Here is a 23,404-nt window from a genome sequence, read left to right as displayed (position 1 = left end):
ATTGAAATACAGATTGCGTTGCGCAAAAAATACTGGCTGTCAGTTTAGCGTTGATCAGAATAGGTAAAGAGCGAAATGTCTGAGTACGTTCAGTTCTGCTCAGCTGTTTGAAAATCAAATAATGTAAGAGATTTATCAGCACAGTAATTCATTAATTCATCTAAGGGCACGTTTCAACATCCTCAGCTGCTTAAGTCATGACTACTGTTTACTGGGACTTGTTCTGTTTGGCTGGGGGTTATTCTGTTTGGCCTCCTCCCTCATGGTACAACTAACTATATTGTCCTACCCTCAGGAAACTGAAGAAACGAATTCAGTGTATTCGTCGCCACAAAAATGCAAACGAACTTCTCCTTCTCCATGACAGTAAAGGAAACAGAAGTCTGCACATCCGACGGCGTTGGTTCCTAAGATGGTCTTCGAGAGCGTCGTGAGACAATGAAGTAAGTAGTACCCGCCTAAGACCAGGAGAGGCTGTCGAAGTTCGAAGAACTGGCACGTGTAATCCATGTGCCGAACTTTATAGCTACCGGCGACGAAATACTCGTGACACTATTTTCTTGTCACGTATTGTGCGCTCGCGAATAAGTCCCTCAGGTATGGAGGCTTTTTCCAGCGCTGGTACTGCCGCTTGGTGTCCAGTCGTGAATGAGACGTGGAGAGCTCGCGATGCTGAGGCGTGCAGGGGCCATGTAGACACGACGTGTGCCCGAGATGAGCTCACGAAACTGTTCTTCCTCATCCACCTTATAGACCGGATCTCGCACCTTCCGACTTACAACTGTTTGGTTCAATGAAGGATGCACTTCGCGGGAAGTATTACTTGGATGACGGAGATGTTGCTGGCGCTGCAAGACGTTGGCTCCGACGCAGACCAATAGAGTGATACTATGTGGGCATATAGGCCCTCCCAGTAAAGTGGTGTGACGCCATCACATTGAACGGAGATTGTGTTGGAAAACACGGTTTTGTAGCTGAAGGAGTGGGGAATAATATGCTGTATAAGAATCCTGAATAAAACCAATAAGAAACTTTCTGGCAGATTAAAACTGTGTGCCGGACCGAGACTCGAACTCGGGACCTTTGCCTTTCGCTGGCAAGTGCTCTACCAACTGAGCTACCCAAGCACGACTCACGCCCCGTCCTCACAGCTTTATTTCCGCCAGTACTTCGCCTCCTACCTTCCAAACTTTACAGAAGCTCTCCTGCGAATCTTGCAGAACTAGCACTCCTGAAAGATAGGTCCGGAGTTCGAGTCTCGGTCCGGCACACAGTTTTAATCTGCCAGGAAGTTTCATATCAGCGCACACTCCGCTGCAGAGTGAAAATCTCATTCTGAAAACAAATAAGCTTTCAGAAAAAGAATGTGTTGCATTGCTTACTAGACGCCCCACGTATTTCAGTATTTGTGCTTCTATTATTTAAGTCCTTAAAATACCACAACTTCTTCTGTGAAAAATCATGACGTGATACACCAAGATGAAAGTAATTTTCAGAATTAGCACTACAGGCTGATTCTAGAACATCTGTTTTTTGAGTAAGGAACAGCCTGTGTAGTTGTCTCCATGACTGTGGTGTCTGTGTGAATTCTCCTTCCCTCAGCGTTCAACAGTTGTGGGCAGTACTGCGGTCAGCTTGACAGCTGAATGATTCTTCATACAAGCAGACGTACATAAGGCTCTAGAATTTGCGAAAGCAAGAGAAGCGCCAGAGCGCAGCACAGTGCGTACGTACCTCCGCTAAAGATGGAGATCCTGTTGGCTGGGCTGATGCCGCGGCCGTCGCGGTACCACGTGTAGACGGGCGACCCGTCGGCCACGCAGCGGAACTCTGCGTGCGCGCCGCTCTTGATGGTCAGGTTGTCCGGCCGCGTGGTGAACGACGGCGCAACTGCATCCAACAACAAGTTTTGCGTTAGTTGCGCACTCGCTAGAGTGTCTGCTTGATCTTTCGTTCATATTACCAATGGGCCTCAATACACACCAATCAACCTACCGGCCGACAAATTGGGCGTGTATGGGTGTTTTGGCCAACCGACCGACCAACTTTTATGTCGATCGGGTGTGACAACCCGCAATCCATCCTCCTCCCCCCACCGCCCACCCCCCTGCCACCAACCACCCCAATTCACCCAACCGCTGCCACTACTTCACCCACGAGATAGTGCCGTGTGTAATGCTGTCGCGCCAATTTTCCGATTTGTATTCGTCGGTTGTGTGTGGCGGGAAAAACAAAATACTCCAAATAATACACGAAGTATATATTTACCCACTTCGTACCCACGGGGACTAGGTGGCGATGTAATTCCTGAGTGTGTAAGGTGTCGGTCGGTCGGTCGGTCGGTCGGTCGGTCGGTCGGTCGGTCAGTCGATCAATCGGTCGATCGATCGATCGATCGGTCGACTATTTGAACTATTGATCGCTCGGTTAGTGTGTACGTAGGACCCAACGGCTAGAATGGGGCGCAGTTCCAGTTACAAGTTGCTTGTCTATCCGCTTCCAGGGGAAGAAAAAATTTATTTGCAGTTCCTTCATGTAATTACTGACCCATTTCCAAAGTTTAAAACTCTGTCATAATCTGCTCATTTACAAGAGTAGCCTTACGTTACAGTTCTGAAGCAGCAAGACAAGCATTAAAGTTAGAAACTGTGTATATGTCTTGAAGAAGGTTAACTCAACACACGAATTACCCAGATTATATTTATTTTGTATTTCAGAATGAGAGAACTTAGCAACATCCAACTAACTTTATACATGATTTCAAACATTTTCAACACTTGTTCTCCTTGTAACCGCCAAAAAATAATGAACGAAAAAAAAAAATTAACTCTCACTACGTTTTCGCTGTTCATGCAGTAGAACTACAGCATCAAGCAAAAGGTTTTAACTTATTACTTCCTTACCATCAACTCTATTCGCACAATTTTACGTACAGTCTCCGCATATACCACTGATTGTAAGTTCAGAATTATATCATTTTGCGACAAATACACAGCCTGAGAGAGTGAGGCAGCCAGAATACATGGTTGCATGTCAGTGTAAATTCGTAAACGTACACACCTTCACTTGCTATGTAAATGATTGCGTTTGCAATTGACTGTGACAAAAAAAAACGGCTACCAGAATGCACTAGTGTTGCTCGTATATAATGTGGTTTTCATGTATGGTTGGATATGCAGGATGTTCCAGGAAGAATGGTCAATATTCACGTACGTGACAGGAACGGTCATTCGAAGCAATAAAGTCTAGTAAACATGGCCTGTAAAATGTATACTGAAAGAGCTAAGACCACATCTTCAGTACTGTGAAACAGATCTCTTCTACCGCAGGATCTTTGCGTTTCGTATTTCGAGATGTGGTAACACTAATCAAATGGTTCAAATGGTTCTGAGCACTATGGGACTTAACAGCTGAGGTCATCAGTCCCCTAGGACTTGGAACTACTTAAATATAACTAACCTAAGGACATCACACACATCCATGCCCGAGGCAGGATTCGAACCTGCGACCGTAGCGGTCTCTCGGTTTCAGACTGTAGCGCCTAGAACCGCATGGCCACTCCGGCCGCCAGTGCACTATGGTGTACTGCGTGGGAATATGAGGGCAGGCATACTCATCGTCAGGGTTCCGGTCGACCACATATAACCACCGTAAGGCAGGAAGCACGTCGTCAGCCCTTCATATCCGTGCCTGCCTCTCATCCGAGAACAAGTAATTGACTCCCTGAAACATGGTGTCTCATGCCGCACCATTGCTCGGGAATTAACAGCAGCTGAACTAGAGAATTACCGCCGCATGCATTAGTACTGCAACACGAACGGCTGCATTTGGAGTGATGCCTTGGCCGGGAAGCATGGACTGATGATGAGTGACCGGCCACTATGGCCGAGCGGTTCTAGGCACTTCAGTCCGGACCCGCGATGCTGCTACGGTCGCAGGTTCGAATCCTGGCTCGGGCATGGATGTGTGTGATGTCCTAAGGTTAATTTGTTTTAAGTAGTTCTAAGTCTAGAGGACTGATGACCTAAAATGTTAAGTCCCATAGTGCTTAGAGCCATTTCCACCATTTGATGATGAATGGCGTCGTATTGTGTTCAGCGATGAATCGTTCTTCTGCACTTTCCCTGATGGCTATCGTCGGTGAGTATGATGGTGGTCTGGGGAAAGGTCCCTTTCTTCCAATGTTTAGGAGAAGCACAACGGTATTTCTCGTAGAGTCAAGTGCGGGCAGAAATAGGGTGCGACGTTAGATCGCAGCTGGTAGTAACTGAGTATATACTAGCGGCACCGTGGTATGTCACGAACATCCTGCGTCCTCATCTGTCAGCTATCATGCGGCAATATCGTCCACACATGAGATGTGTCTCTATGAAATGTCTGCGTGACGCTGACGTATTCCCGTGGCCACAAATCTCCCCAAATACCTCTACCAGTGCAGACGAAAATTCCGTCCCAGTGACAGTATTCAGGATATCAAGGACAATTTACTATAGTTGCGGACCATCTTACCTCACGTGAGACAGTAAAATGGCTCTTTAATTTTCTTCCCAACCGAAACAGTTCTTGCATCCAGGACAGATCGGGTGCAGCGGCACATTGATAACAGGGCTTAAACTGCCGAGTTCTGTATAAATTTGACTCGATTTCGTAGTCAATGAAGTAACAGCACATGCTCTCTCAACGTGTGAAGCATCACTTTGTTTCCTCTCTCATTTCTGTTCAAATGGTTCAAATGGCTCTGAGCACTATGGGACTTAACTTCTGAGGTCATCAGTCTCCTAGAACTTAGAACTACTTAAACCTAACTAACCTAAGGACATCACACACATCCATGCCTGAGGCAGGATTCGAACCTGCGACCGTAGTGGTCGCGCGGTTCCAGACTGAAGCGCCTAGAGCCGCTCGGCCACTCGCACCTGCTTCCTTTTCTGTGTATTTCAGGATTTTTCTCAGAAAATACTTTTCAGGAAATAATACCACATACACATTAAGTTGCGTAAAAAACCAACATTTCTTAAAAGATGGTACATATATTTCTTAAGGAATAGGGGATGGGGGAACTAATGGTTACCACTAATTTATTAGGAGGTATTTCCGAAAAGTAAAGGTCGCTGCCGGGAATTTACATATTGCTAACTCAGAACAAAGTTGCAGCGCAATCTTTTGAATATTCACGCAGCCGAGGATGTTATTCTTCTGGTTCAGTTGTCGTTCGACTATGGGTGAAAGCAAACAAAATTGACTTCGTAAATTGTCGTTCTTCCCAGTTTCGGGCTGTAATTCGTTTACGTGTGCAGAGTGATTTACAAGTGTTCACTGAGCGAGGTGGCGCAGTGGTTAGCACACTGGACTCGCATTCGGGAGGACGACGGTTCAATCCCGTCTCCGGCCATCCTGATTTAGGTTTTCCGTGATTTCCCTAAATCGCTTCAGGCAAATGCCGGGATGGTTCCTTTGCAAGGGCACGGCCGATTTCCTTCCCCATCCTTCCCTAACACGAGCTTGCGCTCCGTCTCTAATGATCTCGTTGTCGACGGGACGTTAAACACTAATATCCTATCCTACAAGTGTTCAAATTCATTATGAGCTGTAATTGATGGGCCTACAGTAATGAGTGAAGAAACGTTAGACAATGTTGTCTGTACTTCGAAAGACGCTGTAAAACAGCGAAGTGGTAGGCCCACTATCCAGACCGATGAAATGGAACAACAACGGGCCGTCATTACTTAACACTTCCGGGCTGAGATGCCGTGGTCCATACATCACTCTCTCCCCTGACGTTTCACCTTCGACTGCGGAAGGCATCCTGCGAGGACAAGCGGCGAACTGAAACGAGAGCGCGATTTTTTTTTCTTTATTGATTTTCAATTCCCCCGAAGGGGGCGGGCTGGCAGCAGCTTACTACGCTGCTCTACAGCCTACAGACATATTTTAAAAAAAGGAAGAAGAAAGAAACAAGAAAAAACAGGCGATAAAATGGTGAATTAAAGTGGAAAATGGCATAAAAATGCGGAAAGTTAAAACAGAAAGCAAAAGGGGACGGCAATGTTGATAAAATACTCAGGAATCAGACAAGTAACATCGTAGACACACAATTAAAAAACATGGCGACAGTCTGGTTTCTGTTCGCAAGTGATAAAAAGCACACCCAGCGACAGTATGATGGCTGTTCGCTACACTTCCCAAAAGACACAACACGGAGCACGCACTGGAAAACACACTGTAAAATACTGCACGAAAAAGGCAGCACAAAGATGGCACTCCCCCCGATCCAAGGCAGATGGCGGGGGGGGGGAGGACCTGGAGTAGGGGGAAAAACAAGGAGGGAGGAGAGGAAAAAACGAAAAAGGGGGGGGGGGGAACCAAGGAAGGAGAGGACTAACAAAGGCGGAGAAGGGCAGACGCGAGACGGAATGAGAGGAGGCAGAGGAGGGAAATGTAAAAGGGCTTGGGGGAGAGAAGGGGGCAAAGAGAGGGGAGGTGTGGAAGAAAGAGGATGGAAGGGGGGGAGAAGGAGCCCAGGAAAAGTACAGAGAAAAGGAGGGGGAGTGAGGATCAGAGTTGATATGAGGGATAAATGGAGGGAGAGAGGGCATCATCCGGGAGGGGGAGTTGATGGAAGCCACCTTGGGAAGGGAGATGTAGGATGTAGAGATGGAGGGTAGGGGGGACACAACGGTGAAGACGTGGCAGGGGGCGGGGATCAGAGAGGAGAGGAGCAACCAGGGGGTGAGGGGGTTCAAGATGGCGGGAGGTGTAGAGGATGCGGATATGTTCGAGGAATAGGGGCAGATGGGGGAAAGGAATGAGATCATAGAGGATCCGCATGGGGGATGGGAGGCGTATACGGAAGGTGAGGCGGAGTGCATGACGCTCAAGGATCTGGAGGGACTTATAGAATTTGGGGGGGGGGGGCAGATATCCAGGCAGGACTGGCGTAACAGAGTATGGGACGGATTAAGGATTTGTAGGTGTGGAGGATGGTAGAGGGGTGCAACCCCCACGTCCGGCCGGAGAGGATTTTGAGGAGTCGGAGGCGGTTGTGGGCTTTGGATTGGATGGAGCGGAGATGAGGGATCCAGGTGAGGTGACGGTCAATGGTGAGGCCAAGGTAGGTGAGGGGGGGGGGGTGAGGCGGACAGGACGGGCGCAGAGAGTAAGGGAGAAATCCAGGAGCCGGAAGGAGCGAGTGGTACGACCTACGATGATGGCCTGGGTCTTGGAAGGGTAGAGAGCGCGAGTGAGCGCCGTATATTTAAGCCACCTAGAGGACGCCGTTGTCAATCACGTGACGTCGGCTGTGCTGTAATCTCTGATACTGTCAACTTTCTCAATTGTCACGCTGTTGCTGCAATATTGACATCCATATCTTATCCAGCTTAATGCCTTCATATTTTCTCTTAAAATTATTGCAGTGTTTGGCAATCTCAATAGCCTCTCTGTACATTCGCGCATAATAATGCGACGTCTTTGCTATGACGGTCGTCTCACTAAACTTTATTTCATGATCACCTTCCTGAAACACATGATCCGCTGTAGCCGATTTATCAATATGTTCGAGGCGGCAGTTCCTTTTATGTTCACCCAGACATGTGTTGACGCTTCTTTTTGTTGTACCGGTGCCTATATAGACCTTTACACAGCTGAACGGAATTTTATAGGCACCTGGTGTAGATAGAGGATGTCGTTTATCTTTTGCGGATCTTAAACATTCTTTTCTTTTCGAGGTGAGTCTGAAAACAGTTTCCACATCGTACTTGCTTAAAATTTTTCCAATGCGATCAGTGACCTTACTGATGAATGGTAAGACCACTTCCCCCTTGGGTTGGTGTCGATCCTCGTCCGTCCTGGTTGTCAGTCTAGGACGTAGTGCACGATCTATCTCTCTGTTGGAATACTCATTCTTCTTGAAGGTCGCTCTAAGGTGTTCAATCTCATCATCTAAGTGAGATGATTCACATACTTTGTGAGCCCTGTCTATTAATGTTTTAATCAACCCCCCTTTATGTCTTGGGTGGTGGTTAGAATCTTTCTGCAGATAACGATCAGTGTGTGTGTCTTTTCTAAAAACCTTATGACCCAGTGATCCGTCCTCTAGTTTGATTACAGTCACATCTAAGAAGTTCAGGTGACCATCGATTTCCTTTTCCATAGTGAATTGAATGCTTGGATTAATACTATTTGTATGTAACAGGAAGGCAGGGAGTTCCTCTTCCCAATGCGTCCATATAACAAATGTATCTTCTACATAACGATACCATCTGGCTGGTCTTTTTCTAGCTGTCTGCAGCGCCCGTTGTTCAAAGTTCTCCATGACAATGTTAGCCACAACTGGACTAAGTGGACTTCCCATAGCCACCCCGTCATTCTGTTCATAAAAAAAAAAACATTATTATACTGAAAATAAGCTGTTGTAAGGCAGTGTCTGAATAATGCCAAAATATCACTAGGAACAATGTTTGCTATACATGTCATCGCTTCGTTCACCGGGATCATGGAAAACGACGCCACATCAAAACTGACCAGAATATAATTAGGGCCCACAGTTGCCAATATCAGAGATTATAGCACAGCCGACGTCACGTGATTGAAAACGGCGACCTCTGGATGGCTTATACCGGGTGATCAAAAAGTCAGTATAAATTTGAAAACTTAATACAACCACGGAATAATGTAGATAGAGAGGTAAAAATTGACACACATGCTTGGTATGAGATGGGGTTTTATTAGAACAAAAAAAACAAAGTTCACAAAATGTCCGAGAGATGGCGCTGGACAGCAAAACGACAGTGACTGCGCATGACAATCGTGTATAAAAGGAGCTCTAATGAGAGAGAGAATCAGATGCGCCAGCAGTCACAGCATGTTGACTTTACCTGAAAAGGTGCTTTTAGTGAAGCTGTATTATCAGAATGGGGAATGTGCTAGTTCAGCGTTACGATCCTATCGCCATAGGAAGGGGATTCGAACGGGTAAAGGTCCGTTGACAAATGCAGTTGTGGCGAGAACGATTTCGAAGTTCGAAGCCACGGGTTGTTTAAACCATAGATCCCGTAGTGGCCGACCGAGCACAAGACGTAATGCTGCTGAGACAGTTCAGGAAGAAATGAAGACTGTAGCGGGTTCGTCTATGCACGGGGAAGTCAGCGCTCGTGCAGTCGCACGTCGCACCGGCATTCCATACACTACTGTTTGGTTGGCACTGAGGCATACCCTCCGATGCTATCCGTACAAAATCCATCGGCATCAAGAACTGTTACCTGGCGATTTAGTGAAGCGGAGGGCATTTTCGGTGTGGGCGTTCCAGAGGATGCCGGAAGATGACGATTGGTTGAGTAACGTGTTGTGGACCGAAGAAGCTCATTTCACGCTCCGAGGGTCTGTCAACGCCCACGACTGCGCAATTTGGGCTACCGAAAATCCTTGAACTGTCGTCGAAACTCCATTGCACGAGGAGAAAGTCACGGTATGAGTTGGATTTACCACATCTAACGTTATCGGGCCTTTATTCTTCGAGTAAATGCGTGAATCTGGTTTTGTAACTGCTACCGTGACGGGTGCGAGGTACGCCAATATGTTACAGAAACGCATCATCCCCAGCCTGGCTGATACTGCTCGAACGTACGATGTTTATGCACGATGACGCTCCACCCTATATTGCTAGTCACGTGAAAGATCTCTTGTGGGCGTCGTTTGGTGATGATCGTGGGCTCGGCCGCCACGTTCCTCATGCTTTGCCTCCCAGGTCCCCAAACCTCAGTCCGTGCGATTATTGGCTTCGGGGTTACCTGAAGTCGCACGTGTATCGTGATCGACCGACATCTCTAGGGATGCTGAAAGACAACATCTGACGCCAATGCCTCACCATAACTCCGGACATGCTGTACAATGCTGTTCACACATTATTCCTCGACTACAGCTAATGTTGAGGAATGATGGTGGACATATTGAGCATTTCCTGTAAAGAACATCATCTTTGATTTGTCTTACTTTGTTATGCTAATTATTGCTATTCTGATCAGATGAAGCGCCATCTGTCAGACATTTTTTGAACGTTTGTATTTTTTCGGTTCTAATAAAACCCCATGTCATTCCAAGTATGTGTGTCAATTTGTACCTCTCTGTCTACATTATTCCGTGGTTTATTCAGTTTTCAAATTTATACTGACTTTTTGATCACCCGGTATATACGGCGCTCACTCTCGCTGCAGTTCGCTGCTTGTCCTCGGAGGATGGCTTCCGCAGACGAAGACGAAATGTCAGGGGAGAGTTTTATGTATGGACCACGGCATCTCAGCCCAGAGTGTTACGTAATATAAACACCTGATGTGAAAGCCTTCATTCTATGAACAACGGTCCATAATCTGTGATGGGATTGGCGAACGACGATTGGTGCTCTTGTAACGAAGTTTCTCATGTTGTATGCATCACTGCATGCAGATCTGCCATCTAATATCTACGGTGCGGTAAATTGTCGTCGGGAATACTACTCGTCATCACGTGCTTACACACCGCTCTCCGTACCAAGGATAAGAATTTCGTCCGAACAGGCCTTGGAAGGCAGAACGGTATCGACCGATCGATGCGTCATCCGCAGCCGCCAGGCGTCTCTCAGTGCGGATACGGACGGCCCTGTGATTGGCACACGACTCTCCCAGCTGCTTCCAGTTTTCGTGACGGGAGCGGCTACTTCTCAATCGACTAGCTCCCCAACCAGGCACACGATGGTTGAGTGCCAACAGCGCTGGGCAGACCCGGCCGATCACTCACACAAGTGTTAACCAAGCCCGACGGCGCTGAACTTCGGCGATCTGATCGGAAACGGTGTTATCAGTGCGGCGAGGCCGTTGGCCCGTACCAAGGATAAAACATAAAATCGGCCGCTTTACGTTTCCGACATCGAACGTAGCGACTGTAGCTACCTTTTTCGCTTGTAATAAGGTCTTGGTGGACCATGGTTTTAAAGACAATGAGATGCTCAAGGCCGCTGTTGTGAGTTGGATCCATTCCCAAACGGAGAACTTTAATGCGGAGGAGATGAAGATTCTAGTGCAACGTTATGAAAAGTGCTTAGAAGTGAATTCCGATTACTTGCAAATGTAGGCTGGTAAAAACTAAAATTCGCCAATAAAGCATTTTCGATGAACACTTGGATGACTGTAAATAGTATGACCATCTGCATAACTGCCGTAGTGCTCCACCGATGAAACACAGTACAGCATAGATTCTGCGTGGGATGGCTTTTGCAAGTCCTTGGTAGGTCTCCAGAGGTATATGGCAATAGATGTCTGCGCACAAGTATTGCATTTCCGGTAAACTACGGGTTGGTGTTTTGCGATCGATCAGCTGGCGTCCGATAGCATCCCAGATGTGTAGTATCGGATCCGTATCAGCCGAATTTGCTAAGACATCAACATGAGTTGATTATTATGCTCCTCAAACGACTGTAGCATGTTTCTGCCCTTATAGCACAGACAGTTACCATTCTGGGAGACTACACAACCATTGGGGACGACATAAAGGATGAAGGGGCTCAGATGGTCCGTAGTAATGATTACGTAGTCGACAACAGTCTTGGTGGTTTCGAGTACTGTGACATGTCCCATGGGAACCAAGCGTAATAGCGTGATACTGTCTCTAGCTGCCGACGTCCTAACAGATGCGTATCTTTCGAGGAGACGATCCCCTCGATGAGGAGGAGGAGGAGATTACTGTTTAACGTCCCGTCGACAACGAGGTCATTAGAGACGGAGCACAAGCTCGGATTAGGGAAGGATGGGGAAGGAAATCGGCCGTGCCCTTTCTAAGGAACCATCCCGGCATTTGCCTGAAGCGATTTAGGGAAATCACGGAAAACCTAAATCAGGATGGCCAGAGGTGGAATTGAACCGTCGTCCTCCCGAATGCGAGTCCAGTGTGCTAACCACTGCGTCACCTCGCTCGGTCCCCTCGATGACAGTGTATCGGCATACGACTATCGACTTGATGCAAGACTAACGTGTGTCATCTGACCAGGCGACATGTTTCCATTGATCCTGATCCCCGGTCCAAACTCAATGATCCCGTGCCCACTGCAACTGTGACTAACGACGTCGTTTTGTCAAATTGTTAACACACAGGTGTCGTCACGTACGGAGCACAGTGTTCAACAATGTGCTGTAAACGGTGTGTTTCGAAACAGTTGTGCCTGCACGGGCATTGCACTTCGCCTTCAATTCAACAATAGATCGCCAGTTGTACTGTTTTACAGCGCGGGAAAGCACCTGAGCTCCGCGTACTGTGACCGGGCGTAGTCGTCCAACGCCTTGTCTGCTACTCGTAGTTTCACCGTCCTCCAGCTACTTTCCACAGCTGCTCACGCAGTAGCACGCCAACAGTGGTCCAGCTTCGCGGTTTCCCAGAAGCTCGTTCCCATGCGCTGGTCCATAACAATCTGCCATTTAACGAAGACTCTTATGTCCATGGAATCCCCCATTTGCGGCCCGTATATCATTGCTGTAATGATTCCCCCTCGTCTCTGCATGATCCCATGGTGGCGTCACAAACTTTCAGGGACGATGGAGAACGATGAATGTATCAATTTGTGGTAAAGGTCCCCGCTGCGGAAATGATAGATTCAGGAGTTATTAGCAAAAATATTCATAATACCTCTGACCGTGTAGTACAGGTATCGGTGCTGTTTGTGAAACTGTGGGATAGGTGACTTTCAGAGGTGGTACTATGGACCAAAACAAGAAAAATGACTAGTAAACATGGGCTCTAAAATGAATATCTTCAGTACTGTGAAACACATCTCTCGTACTTCAAGCTCTTTGGTTTCCAAATTTTTCGGGAAGGGTGTACAAACCAAAACCAGATGAAAATCTCCATTAATATGGGCTATAAATGCATATCTTAGGAGCTATAGCCACTTGTTGGGTAGAATAGAATTGTTTCACAGTTGCGGAGATGAACAAATGCTCATAGCTCTTATGATACGCGTTTATAGCCCATATTTAAAGGACATTTTTATCTTGTTTTATTCCATACTGCTACCTCTGAAAGTTGACTACCCTACAGTTTTAGCAACAGCACTTCGGATACCCGTTTTCCGTAGTCAGAGGTAACACGATTTTCGCTTGTAATTTTAGGCTCGGTCGTTTCCAGGTCAGCATCCCTTGCCTCAAACTGGTACATTTACCCTTCTCCATCATCCCTGAGTTTATATAATGCCGTCACGGAATCACCCTAAGACTTTCCATATCACATCACGTGTCCATAATGCAAACAGCCGACATTCAATGTCGCAGTGGACGGTGGTCGTGAAGTTTTGGCTCATCTGTGTAAGTAATTGGCGAACGGCCCTTACTTCCTGATACGCCTCTTACAGATTACATGCAACTTATAAAGTACGACATTTAAATCATTTGGAGACGAGTGTGACTACTACCGGTCTAACACATACATGCATTTTCACCATGCTCATGTAGTGTCAGCAACTCTGTGCACAGCGGAAAAAAGAGAATACCTAACATCAATAGGCATAGTCTTAATTTAAATACCGGAAAATAACAGTCAGAGACTGGTGACGTTTAGGCGTTTATTATATATTATATTATTCATGCTAGTGATTCCGAAAAGGTCAGTGAATGGTACGATAACTAAGAGACAAATGCACTCGTACTAACAATCACATTGAGGCTAAACAAATTTGTCTCCTGTGATCAGTGTGCGCAGTGAGTGTGAGGACTCATATACGAGTACAATGAGGAAAGCTATAACTGTGAGTTACAGCTACTAATAAGTACGAGTACACTACCACAGAATAGAAGCAGGGAGCAAAAATGTGTTTACACCTGATGGAAGTAGTTTCCGGACGAAAATGAAACAGATTTTTTAGCCGCGGTCGAGTAATCTGACGGGTAGAGCGGTCCAAATCCGGCGATATTACGGTAAGCTGACGTATAGGCGCCCATGGACGGTCCTGATGAGTACGTGTCGGCGTACAGTGTCTAATGTTTTTACGACCAAAACTACGAGGTCCACTTTTTCCCAGCCTCCGATAGGTCGCGAAATTAAAACTGCAGTGAAAATCCGGCGAAGCTTTGCGCAGATGTGTTGCCCAGTGTCTCCCGTAGCCCGCGACACCTTAAATTTTTCAGTTCTGAGTTCACAGTGGTACGTTAAGATTCCTATAAAATAGGTTCTCCGGCCAAGTGGGAGTTTCTGCTCAGAGTTTCGCATGATTTCATGCAGGCCATATAACGTAACTTTCATACTCCAAGTGAAACAAAGACGTTCCTGCAGCGTATTCGGTGGAAAGTGTTCGATCACCCACCATATACAGCCCTGACTTTGGTTCCTTTTGCTTTCACCTCTTCGCTCACATGAATCACTGTCTATGAGGCTATTATTGGTATAGATAACGAACTGCAGACCAGCATAGGGATTTGGTGAAATCACAGGCGTCTGCTTTCTATGATGAGGATATGACAAATTTGATACGACGCCAAGACAAATGTCTAAGTCGGAGCGGTGAATATGTAAAGAAGCAACTGGAAGATGTAACTAAATATTGCCGATAACACATTTTTGATTTTCACTGTGGTTTTCATTTCGCTACCGATCCCAGGTTAGGAAAAAGAATAGCCCTCATATAACAGTGGTAGAGGGCGCCAAACTAAGTACTCTGAGGTAAGAAGTTAATGGTAGACTTCTATTTTTGGCTGAACACATAGCACCTTCCAGCAACAAAAGAAGCTGATGAATAAAGTTTTCGGTAAGCTGTAATTTCGATGAGGGCTTCTGTTCCACAAATCGGCAGGTAAGCGGAAGGAGACAAGGTTGCAAACTCTTGGATATCTGCCACCGGTTACCGGCTTCCATACTTTCTGTGCAATATCAGTGAACAGAATATGAGTTCTTGGTATCGCTTCAGTCGAGAGTACTCTAGGAAATCATCGCAATACTCATTTCCACGTACATGTTAAATCAGTGCTTCGATTGATTCCACCTACATTTCTCAGTAGAATTACAGACGTTGCCGAAGTGGCCAACAGACATTCTTTCAAAATTTTCATGGTGTTTTCTTTCTGTCTCCTGTTTCTGTAGTCTTATGATGAGACACGCCAAATATTTATGACGCGTTTTTTATATCTCATATTCAGTCCATCAAAAAAAAATGAACATGCGCATTCGAAGTTTCATGATGTGGAAGTCTTGAAAACGAAAAAAAAAATACACTTCGAGGATAAAGGTAATCCACGAACATTGGACTGCCATGTCGAACTAGGCAGATTTTGTTTCATAAATACTGAATTAAATAAAGGATTTTCTTGGTGGTTTCTGCTATCAATGAAAACGTACATGAGAAATTTATGAACTAATTACGTAAATACAATTAGTTTGTATAGTGTATAACACAATCCAGGGCAAAATCGAGCCCCACTGACAAAATTTCAGCGTTTATTCAACGTAATTTCCTAATTATTTTGGTATAACGGAAACGTCGTCCCAGGTATACCACTCGAGAATAACTGCACTTCGTTTGATTTCTTTCCCGCATTTATCTTTGTATACGTACTGCTATGAAAATAGCTGTACAGTAGTGCGAATATTGACGGTACCCGCTGCGAACCTTTTCTGGGTATAACCTCAATCCATTCGTTCATCTCCTCAAATTTGCATTCGGTATTGCTCGGTTCTGTCTCGGGCTTGTTCTTCCGTCAGTGCTAGTTGTAGATCTACACTGGTAAATAGCAATATGGGTAAGTTTAGTGCTGAAGAACTGACCGAAATGTACCTCCCGTATGCTAAATGCTTGTGAAGAATATCACAAGATAGCTACGCTGTGCAGTTCTCGCTGCGAATGCAGCCACATCACAGTACAAATAACATTCGATACGGCGGGAAAAGCTCAAGATTCGAGTGTCGCTGTACTTTTTCCTCTGTACATGGACTTCGTGTGTTAGGTATTTCCATAGAAACAAAGCTAACTTGGGCAACAAATCGGGTAAGTCATAATACCGTTATTACTACGAAACGATCCACCGGTGACCATGAGTCAGAGAATATCCCTGAACAACCTAAGAAATGTGAAACTTCCTGTCAGATTAAAACTGTGTGGTGGACCGGGACTTGAAAACTAGCACTTTTGCCATACTAAGTTACCCAATGAAATCGCACGACCCGCTCTCACAGCTTTAGTTTCGTCAGTACCTCATCTCCTACCTTCGCAACTTCACAGTAGTTCTCCTGCATGACTTTCAGGACTAGCACTCTTGGAAGAAAGGATATTGCACAGATAGGGGTTACCCACTGCCTGTAAAGCGTTTATAAGATGAATTTTTCTCTCTGCAATGGAGTCTGCACTAACGTGAAACTTCCTCTCATATTAAAACTGTGCGCCGGACCGAGACTCGAAACCAGGGGTTGTGCTCGTGTAGCTCCATAAGTCAAAAATCCTGGTGTCTAGTCCCGGTCCACCAAAGTCTTTTTATTTTCCAGGAAGTTTCATATCAGCACACACTCCACCGCAGAGTGAAAAATTCATTTTGGCTACGAAATTTAGTTCGAGTTAAGCCGGTGTAGTTAATTAAGAACAGGTACAGGTATTTGATGCAGCTATCGTGATTTTCTGCTAATGAAGAAAAGAGGATTTTTGTGCAGTTTAAGGGTTTATGGAGTAAACATTGATTGCGGTGTCAGGTTTTGTGTCTGAAGTTGTCGCTGAAGCTTCTCAACATTTTCAAGGACCCCCTGCTGATCATCCCCATGAGAAAACTTTTAATGGCTCTTTACGGGAAGAGCCTTCATGGTTCCTGGTGTAGTGATGAAATACGTTTTTCGCAGCCACCAAGTAACTCTCTTTCGGACCGCCGGCGCCGGCTGGAGTGGCCGTGCGGTTCTAGGCGCTACAGTCTGGAACCGAGCGAAAGTTACGGTCGCAGGTTCGAATCCTGCCTCGGGCATGGATGTGTGTGATGTCCTTAGGTTAGATAGGTTTAATTAGTTCTAAGTTCTAGGCGACTGATGAGCTCAGAAGTTAAGTCGCATAGTGCTCAGAGCCATTTTTTGGACCGCCGGCCAAATAACACCGTGATCTGACGTGTAACGACAATCTCAAGTCGTTGTTCAGTCTGTCCAAAGCGGGGAGTATAATACTACCTGCTTCTCACGTCATTTGAATTTTTTTTATGCACCGACGGCAAGGGGTGGCGTCTTCGACTAGTAGTCGAAATGTATCGGTCGCGGGTTCGAAACCGGCTACCGCTGAAATTTTGATCAATAATCAACATTGCCGGCCGAAGACTTCCGGCATAAGTCACCCTCGTTCTGCCAATGGCTTTGTGAAAGATGGCGGAGGAGAGGACAGAGATTCAGAGCACTCTCTTGTCCTCGGGGTGGGAAACAGCCCCTAAACGCGGAAAAATCAGAAATGATCAACGGCATGAGGATGCAGAAAGCAATGGAAATCTGCATTAAAGACATATAACGTGTATCTACAGGACATGTGCCCTGTAATTGAAAACGTGTTATGATGATCTCTCCATTTGCAAAAGATTGCTAATGGGGGATATGACAGTGAGAAAAAGATCGAATAATCAACAAAAGGATAACGTTCCAGGAATCGGGGCGCGGAATGTCAGAAGCATCAAAGTCGTAGGGAAGCTAGAAAACCTGAAAAGGCAAACGCAAAGGCTCAATCTAGATATGGTAGGGGGCCAGTTTAGTGAAATGGAAAGAAGGCATGGATTTCTGGCCAGATGAGTATAGGGCAATAACAACAGCCCAAGCTTACTGCGGATGAATCCAATGTGTTTGTCAGTTCATTTGATAGATGTACGGAGGCGGACAGCCGCTTTGAAATCGCTGACCCAGAAGAAGGAAGAAATAGATAAGATATTTGTGTTCCATCCTATTTCCTCTGTTCACTCTGTGTCCGACAACAATAAATTATTTTAGTTTCCATATTCTGAAGGATGACAATTCGTTGCATTTGGTTTTAGTAATAATGCGGCAGATTTGAGCAATGTTATAGACTTACCGAACTAGCACGAGTCTCATATGAGAAGTAACGATTTCTCTAGCTTTCATGTCTCTATTTGGTAACCCAGATATGACAAAAATTTTGTCATGTCGCTGGCATTTATGAGAGTGCAATGCAGCCTTGGTGCCGATGTTAAAGGCTGACGCCTTGTATTGCGTATTCCGGTGTGAAAATTAGGGATCTGCCTCCTAAAAATGAAGAGCAGATACTCGTTCTTGGCAACGTTAAAAGTCCTCACCGATATTTATATTTCTTATCTCTTCTGCAGTACCGTTACCACTTCATCACTTGTCAGTTGACTCAACTTCCCAAAAATGAATATTATGTCAGTATTCTATAATTATCCCAAAACATTCTCAAGCTTAATACTGGCTCAAAAATTGAGATACTTTTCCATGACATTGTAAAAGTGGGTTATCATTTTGTGTCCGACCCATTTCCGCATGCAAATGAAAAAGCAGCAATACGTACGTCGTGTCACAGCTATTGAAATCATACGTCTCCTCGGTTCCTATGGTGTCTCGCTCAAACGAAATATCAATAATCAAATACAATTAGTGGGCGTGGAATATAGCTGCAGCTAAGAAAATGTGGAATGAAAGATAATTCGTGACAAGCTAAGGATTCTTTGCCATGCAAATTGATCTAACTGTAGAAAAGCGCTGATATAGCGGTGTCAGTTGAATACATTTAGTTTGGTCGTCGAAATTTGTAACTACTATTAAATAGAATTTTCTATACATATTTGATTACTCTCTGTCACGGAAAAATAGGAAGAAAACTCATGCAGTGATCTGAAACAAAAAATCTTTTCTAAGAAGGAGTAAATTCCATCTACAGCCATGCCGTACTATATGCACATAAAACACGCGTGCCCAATGGGTTCTAAAAGTGCAAGGGGCTATGTAAACACGTATCTACTCTAAGGTTCAATATTATTGATAATTTACCTTTAGCATGTGATTCTGTTTCTGAATTTGGAATAAAGAAAAAGTAAAATTAGTGAATATCACTGGAAAATCCAATGTAGAAAAAATTTTATATTTTACAGTTTATTTATTTGATAATATAACATAACAGCTTTTATATCTTATTCTGACCTACTATTAGGAGAAAAATCAGAAAGTTGGTGCTGACATACTGAAATATATAATTTAATTAAAACAACAATGTTCTGAAACAGATAAAAGCAGCATTAGGTAACCATTTTTCTACAACAAGTGTACCGCAGGTACTGCTCTATCGATAGACAGTTCTCACTGTTCTAGTTGTGTACACGAGAGTCTGACGATAACGTACCGTTTACTTTGATCTCAGCGACGGTGCTGACGCGACCGATGTAGTTGGAGGCGGTACACCTGTAGCTGCCGCCATCTTCCCGCTGGATATTGGTCACCGTCAGGGTCCCGTCACTCTCCAACTGCAACATACAGACTCGTACGTATGGACATTTTAACAAGTAACAAATTTTTTCCTCCACTCTCTTTAGCATATCTACGGGCCTTGTGTCATTACGTAAAGTCATTTTGAAAAGTTTTTCCAGCTTAATAAATAATGCTCTTAGTGATATTTGTGATGGATCACTGCCACAGCCAATTTTTTCCAGACAGCTTAAATATGCATTTATAAACCTCTTCATGACAAAGCTGATAATTTTCGTACTAACGTAATTTTACGATATACTCGAAAAAGTAATGGATTGAAGAGTAGTCTCACCCTAAACTTAGAAAACAATTTATTGAGCATAGGACAGTTTGGATTCCAGACAGGTTGGCCACCTGTGAAGGCTGTACATCCATTAAACAAATATTACAGACCTTAAACAATAAACTATCGCTAGCTATTATCGAAGTTACGAGGGCTGCACAAAAATATGGAAGCACTCTGAGAAATTCGTACTTGAACATAAATGCAGATGCTAAAAGTCTGCAAGCTGCACTGTTCTATTTGACCATGAACGGCGCCTGTACAATGACCTCATTATATTGCAACTGTCAGTCACGGTTAAATGGTTCAAATGGCTCTGAGCACTATGGGACTTAACATCTATGGTCATCAGTCCCCTAGAACTTAGAACTACTTAAACCTAACTAACCTAAGGACAGCACAACACCCAGTCACCACGAGGCAGAGAAAATCCCTGACCCCGCCGGGAATCGAACCCGGGAACCCGGGCGTGGGAAGCGAGAACGCTACCGCATGACCACGAGCTGCGGACAGTCACGGTCAGGTCAGTCAGGTCAGTGTTCCGTGTGTTCAGTGCATTTTGTCGCAGCTGAGTGAATTCGAAAGTAGGGAAATTGTTGCTGCTCGTATGGTGGGTGCTTCGGTAATAATGGTATCCGAGGTGTTTGGCGTTTCAAGAGGCTCCGTGTCGAAGACCTACATGATATAAAGAGAAAGTAGAAAAACATCATACCCCAAGTCAAGGCATGGACGAAAGATTGTGTTTGATCGTGATAGGCAGTGAAACTTCCTGGCAGATTTAAACTGTGTACGGGACCGAGACTCGAACTTGGGACTTTTGCCTTTCGCGGGCAAGTGCTCTACCAACAGAGCTACCCAAGCACGACTCACGCCCCGTCCTCACAGCCTTACTTCTGCCAGTACCTCGTCTCGTACCTTCCAAACTTTACAGAAGCTCTCCTGCGAAACTTGCAGAACTAGAACTCCTGAAAGAAAGGATATTGCGGAGACATGGCTTAGCACACACTCCGCTGCAGAGTGAAAATCTCATTCTGGAAATATCCCCTAGACTGTGGCCAAGCCATGTCTCCGCAATATCCTTTCTTTCAGGAGTGATAGTTCTGCAAGTTTCGAAGGAGAGCTTCTGTAAAGTTTGGAAGGTGGGAGACGAGGTACTGGCAGAAGTAAGGCTGTGAGGACGGGGCGTTAGTCGCGCTTGGGTAGCTCAGTTGGTAGAGCACTTGCTCGCGAAAGGCAAAGGTCCCGAGTTCGAGTCTCGGTCCGGCACACAGTTTTATTCTACCAGGAAGTTTCATTTCAGCGAACACTCAGCTGTGAAAATCTCATGCTCCTGACATGCAGTCATTGAAGAGGATTGTTACGAAAAATAAGAGGACGACAGCTGAAAAGTCACTGCAGAACTGAACGTCGCATTCGCGAACCCGTCAGCAGCGAAACAACACGAAGGGAGCTCTGGGAACAGCGACACGAGATGTAATTCCAAAGCTTCACACCAGTGATGGAAATGCCCGTAACAGAAAAACGTGGTGCCCCAGCCATAGAAACTTGAATCTGGAGCAATGGAAGACAGTCAGTGGCTTGCCTCAAACTGTTTCAAAATTCTGGCCAGGTTTACATCCCAAAAGTGAAATCTGTCGGGGATTGTGTGACAATTTGAGCAGTCACATCGTGGTATTCCATGGGCCCCGTGAGTACTCTGCAAGGACGCATCACTGCCAAGGTTAACATGACCATTTCGGATCATCAGGGCCACCTCATGATGTGCTATTTGTTCCCCAGTCGTGATGCTGTGTTCCAAGACGATGTATTATTGCATCTTCCCTGGCCGCCACACACACCAGATCTCACTGTCATTGAGCCTTTGCGGTTGACTTTCGAGAGAAGGATGCGAGATCTTTAGTCACCTCCATCACCGTAACCTGAACTTGCCACTATCTTGCAGGAAAAATGGTATAAGATTCCACTGAAAACAATACAAGATCTGTATTTATCCATTACGAGACCAGTGGAAGCTACTTTGAATGACAACGGGTTTCTTACACCGTATAGGGTATGGTAATGTGTTGTGTTTCTGATGTTTCCATATTTTTGCACACCCCTTGTATTTGCCTTGAAAGATACAGGTGTTCCCTTATCTTTAAACTGTGTAGCATAGGATTTGACAGCTATGTATGGCTGAAGGCTGTGCGACTGCGCAACACACTCACCTGGAACCTGTCAGAGGGCGTGATGGCGATGTCGTCCCTGGTCCACGTGACCTCCGGGGCGGGGTGCCCGGCAGCCGCACAGTACAGGGTGACCGTGCCTCCCACCTGCGTCGTCTGGTCCAGCGGCGTGCGCCGGAAGTACGGCTTCGCTGCTCAACAGCAAGAGAGTCAAAGGTAATACTACTCTCACTGTTGTTATCGATGCGTGGCAGCGCGATTAGAAGACGACAATACAAACAATGTGACTGCAAGACGAGGCTATTTTCACTGCTGTTTTGTGGCAACGTATAAGCGTCTGGATTCACAGGCCTCAACAGATAACACCAGCGCAACAATAATCTGATACAAGGGGGGTTCAATAAGTAATACAACACTTTTTTCTCGGCCAATTGCGGTTGAAAAGAAATGCAAAATTTGTTGTGGAACGTGGTTGAATATTCCCGCTTCAGCCCCTATAGTTCTATTAAGTTCCGATAGGTGGCGGCACTAAATACGTAGTCTTCAAAATAGTGTCTGTAATGGAGGTGTGACGTGCGGGGTAGCCGTGCGGTTTGGGGCTTCTTGCCTACATCTACATCTACATTTATACTCCGCAAGCCACCCAACGGTGTGTGGCGGAGGGCACTTCACGTGCCACTGTCATTACCTCCCTTTCCTTTTCCAGTCGCGTATGTTTCGCGGGAAGAACGACTGCCGAAAAACCACCGTGCGCGCACGAATCTCTCTAATTTTACATTCGTGATCTCCTCGGGAGGTATAAGTAGGGGGAAGCAATATATTCGATACCTCATCCAGTAACGCACCCTCTCGAAACCTGGACAGCAAGCTACACCGCGATGCAGAGCTCCTCTTGCAGAGTCTGCCACTTGAGTTTGCTAAACATCTCCGTGACGCTATCACGCTTATCAAATAACCCTGTGACGAAACGCGCTGCTCTTCTCTGGATCTTCTCTATTTCCTTTGTCAACCCGACCTGGTGCGAACCCCACACTGATGAGCAATACTCAAGTATAGGTCGAAAGAGTGCTCTGTAAGCCACCTCCTTTGTTGATGGACTATATTTTCTAAGGACTCTCCCAATGAATCTCAACCTGGCACCCGCCTTACCAACAATTAATTTTATATGATCATTCCACTTCAAATCGTTCCGCACGCATACTCCCAGATATTTTACAGAAGTAACTGCTACCAGTGTTTGTTCCGCTATCATATAATCATACAATAAAGGATCCTTCTTTCTATGTATTCGCAATACGTTACATTTGTCTATGCTAAGGGTCACTTGCCATTCCCTACACCAAGTTCCTATCCGCTGCAGATCTTCCTGCATTTCGCTGCAATTTTCTTATGCTGCAACTTCAGTGTATACTACAGCATCATCCGCGAAAAGCCGCATGGAACTTCCGACACTATCTACTAGGTCATTTATATATATTGTGAAAAGCAATGGTCCCATAACACT

The 23,404-nt window shown here is 45.5% G+C and overlaps 1 protein-coding gene across 1 annotated transcript in view; it reads right to left on the bottom strand.

The window, feature by feature from the left end:
* LOC124794669 (peroxidasin) overlaps positions 1–23,404 on the bottom strand; it is a 197,827-nt gene that overhangs the window by 104,859 nt on the left and 69,564 nt on the right. Inside the window, exons 6-8 of the mRNA XM_047258204.1 lie at positions 21,943–22,091; positions 19,328–19,448; positions 1,735–1,890 (exon numbers count right to left, since the gene is read on the bottom strand). Coding sequence (XP_047114160.1) covers positions 1,735–1,890; positions 19,328–19,448; positions 21,943–22,091 — 426 coding nt within the window. The remainder of the gene's footprint in view (positions 1–1,734; positions 1,891–19,327; positions 19,449–21,942; positions 22,092–23,404) is intronic.

This window comes from Schistocerca piceifrons, chromosome 4, assembly GCF_021461385.2.
Source record: "Schistocerca piceifrons isolate TAMUIC-IGC-003096 chromosome 4, iqSchPice1.1, whole genome shotgun sequence".
Classification (NCBI taxonomy): domain Eukaryota; kingdom Metazoa; phylum Arthropoda; class Insecta; order Orthoptera; family Acrididae; genus Schistocerca; species Schistocerca piceifrons.
Note: the sequence above shows the minus strand (reverse complement) of the source record. Positions and strands in the feature narration are given on the sequence as shown.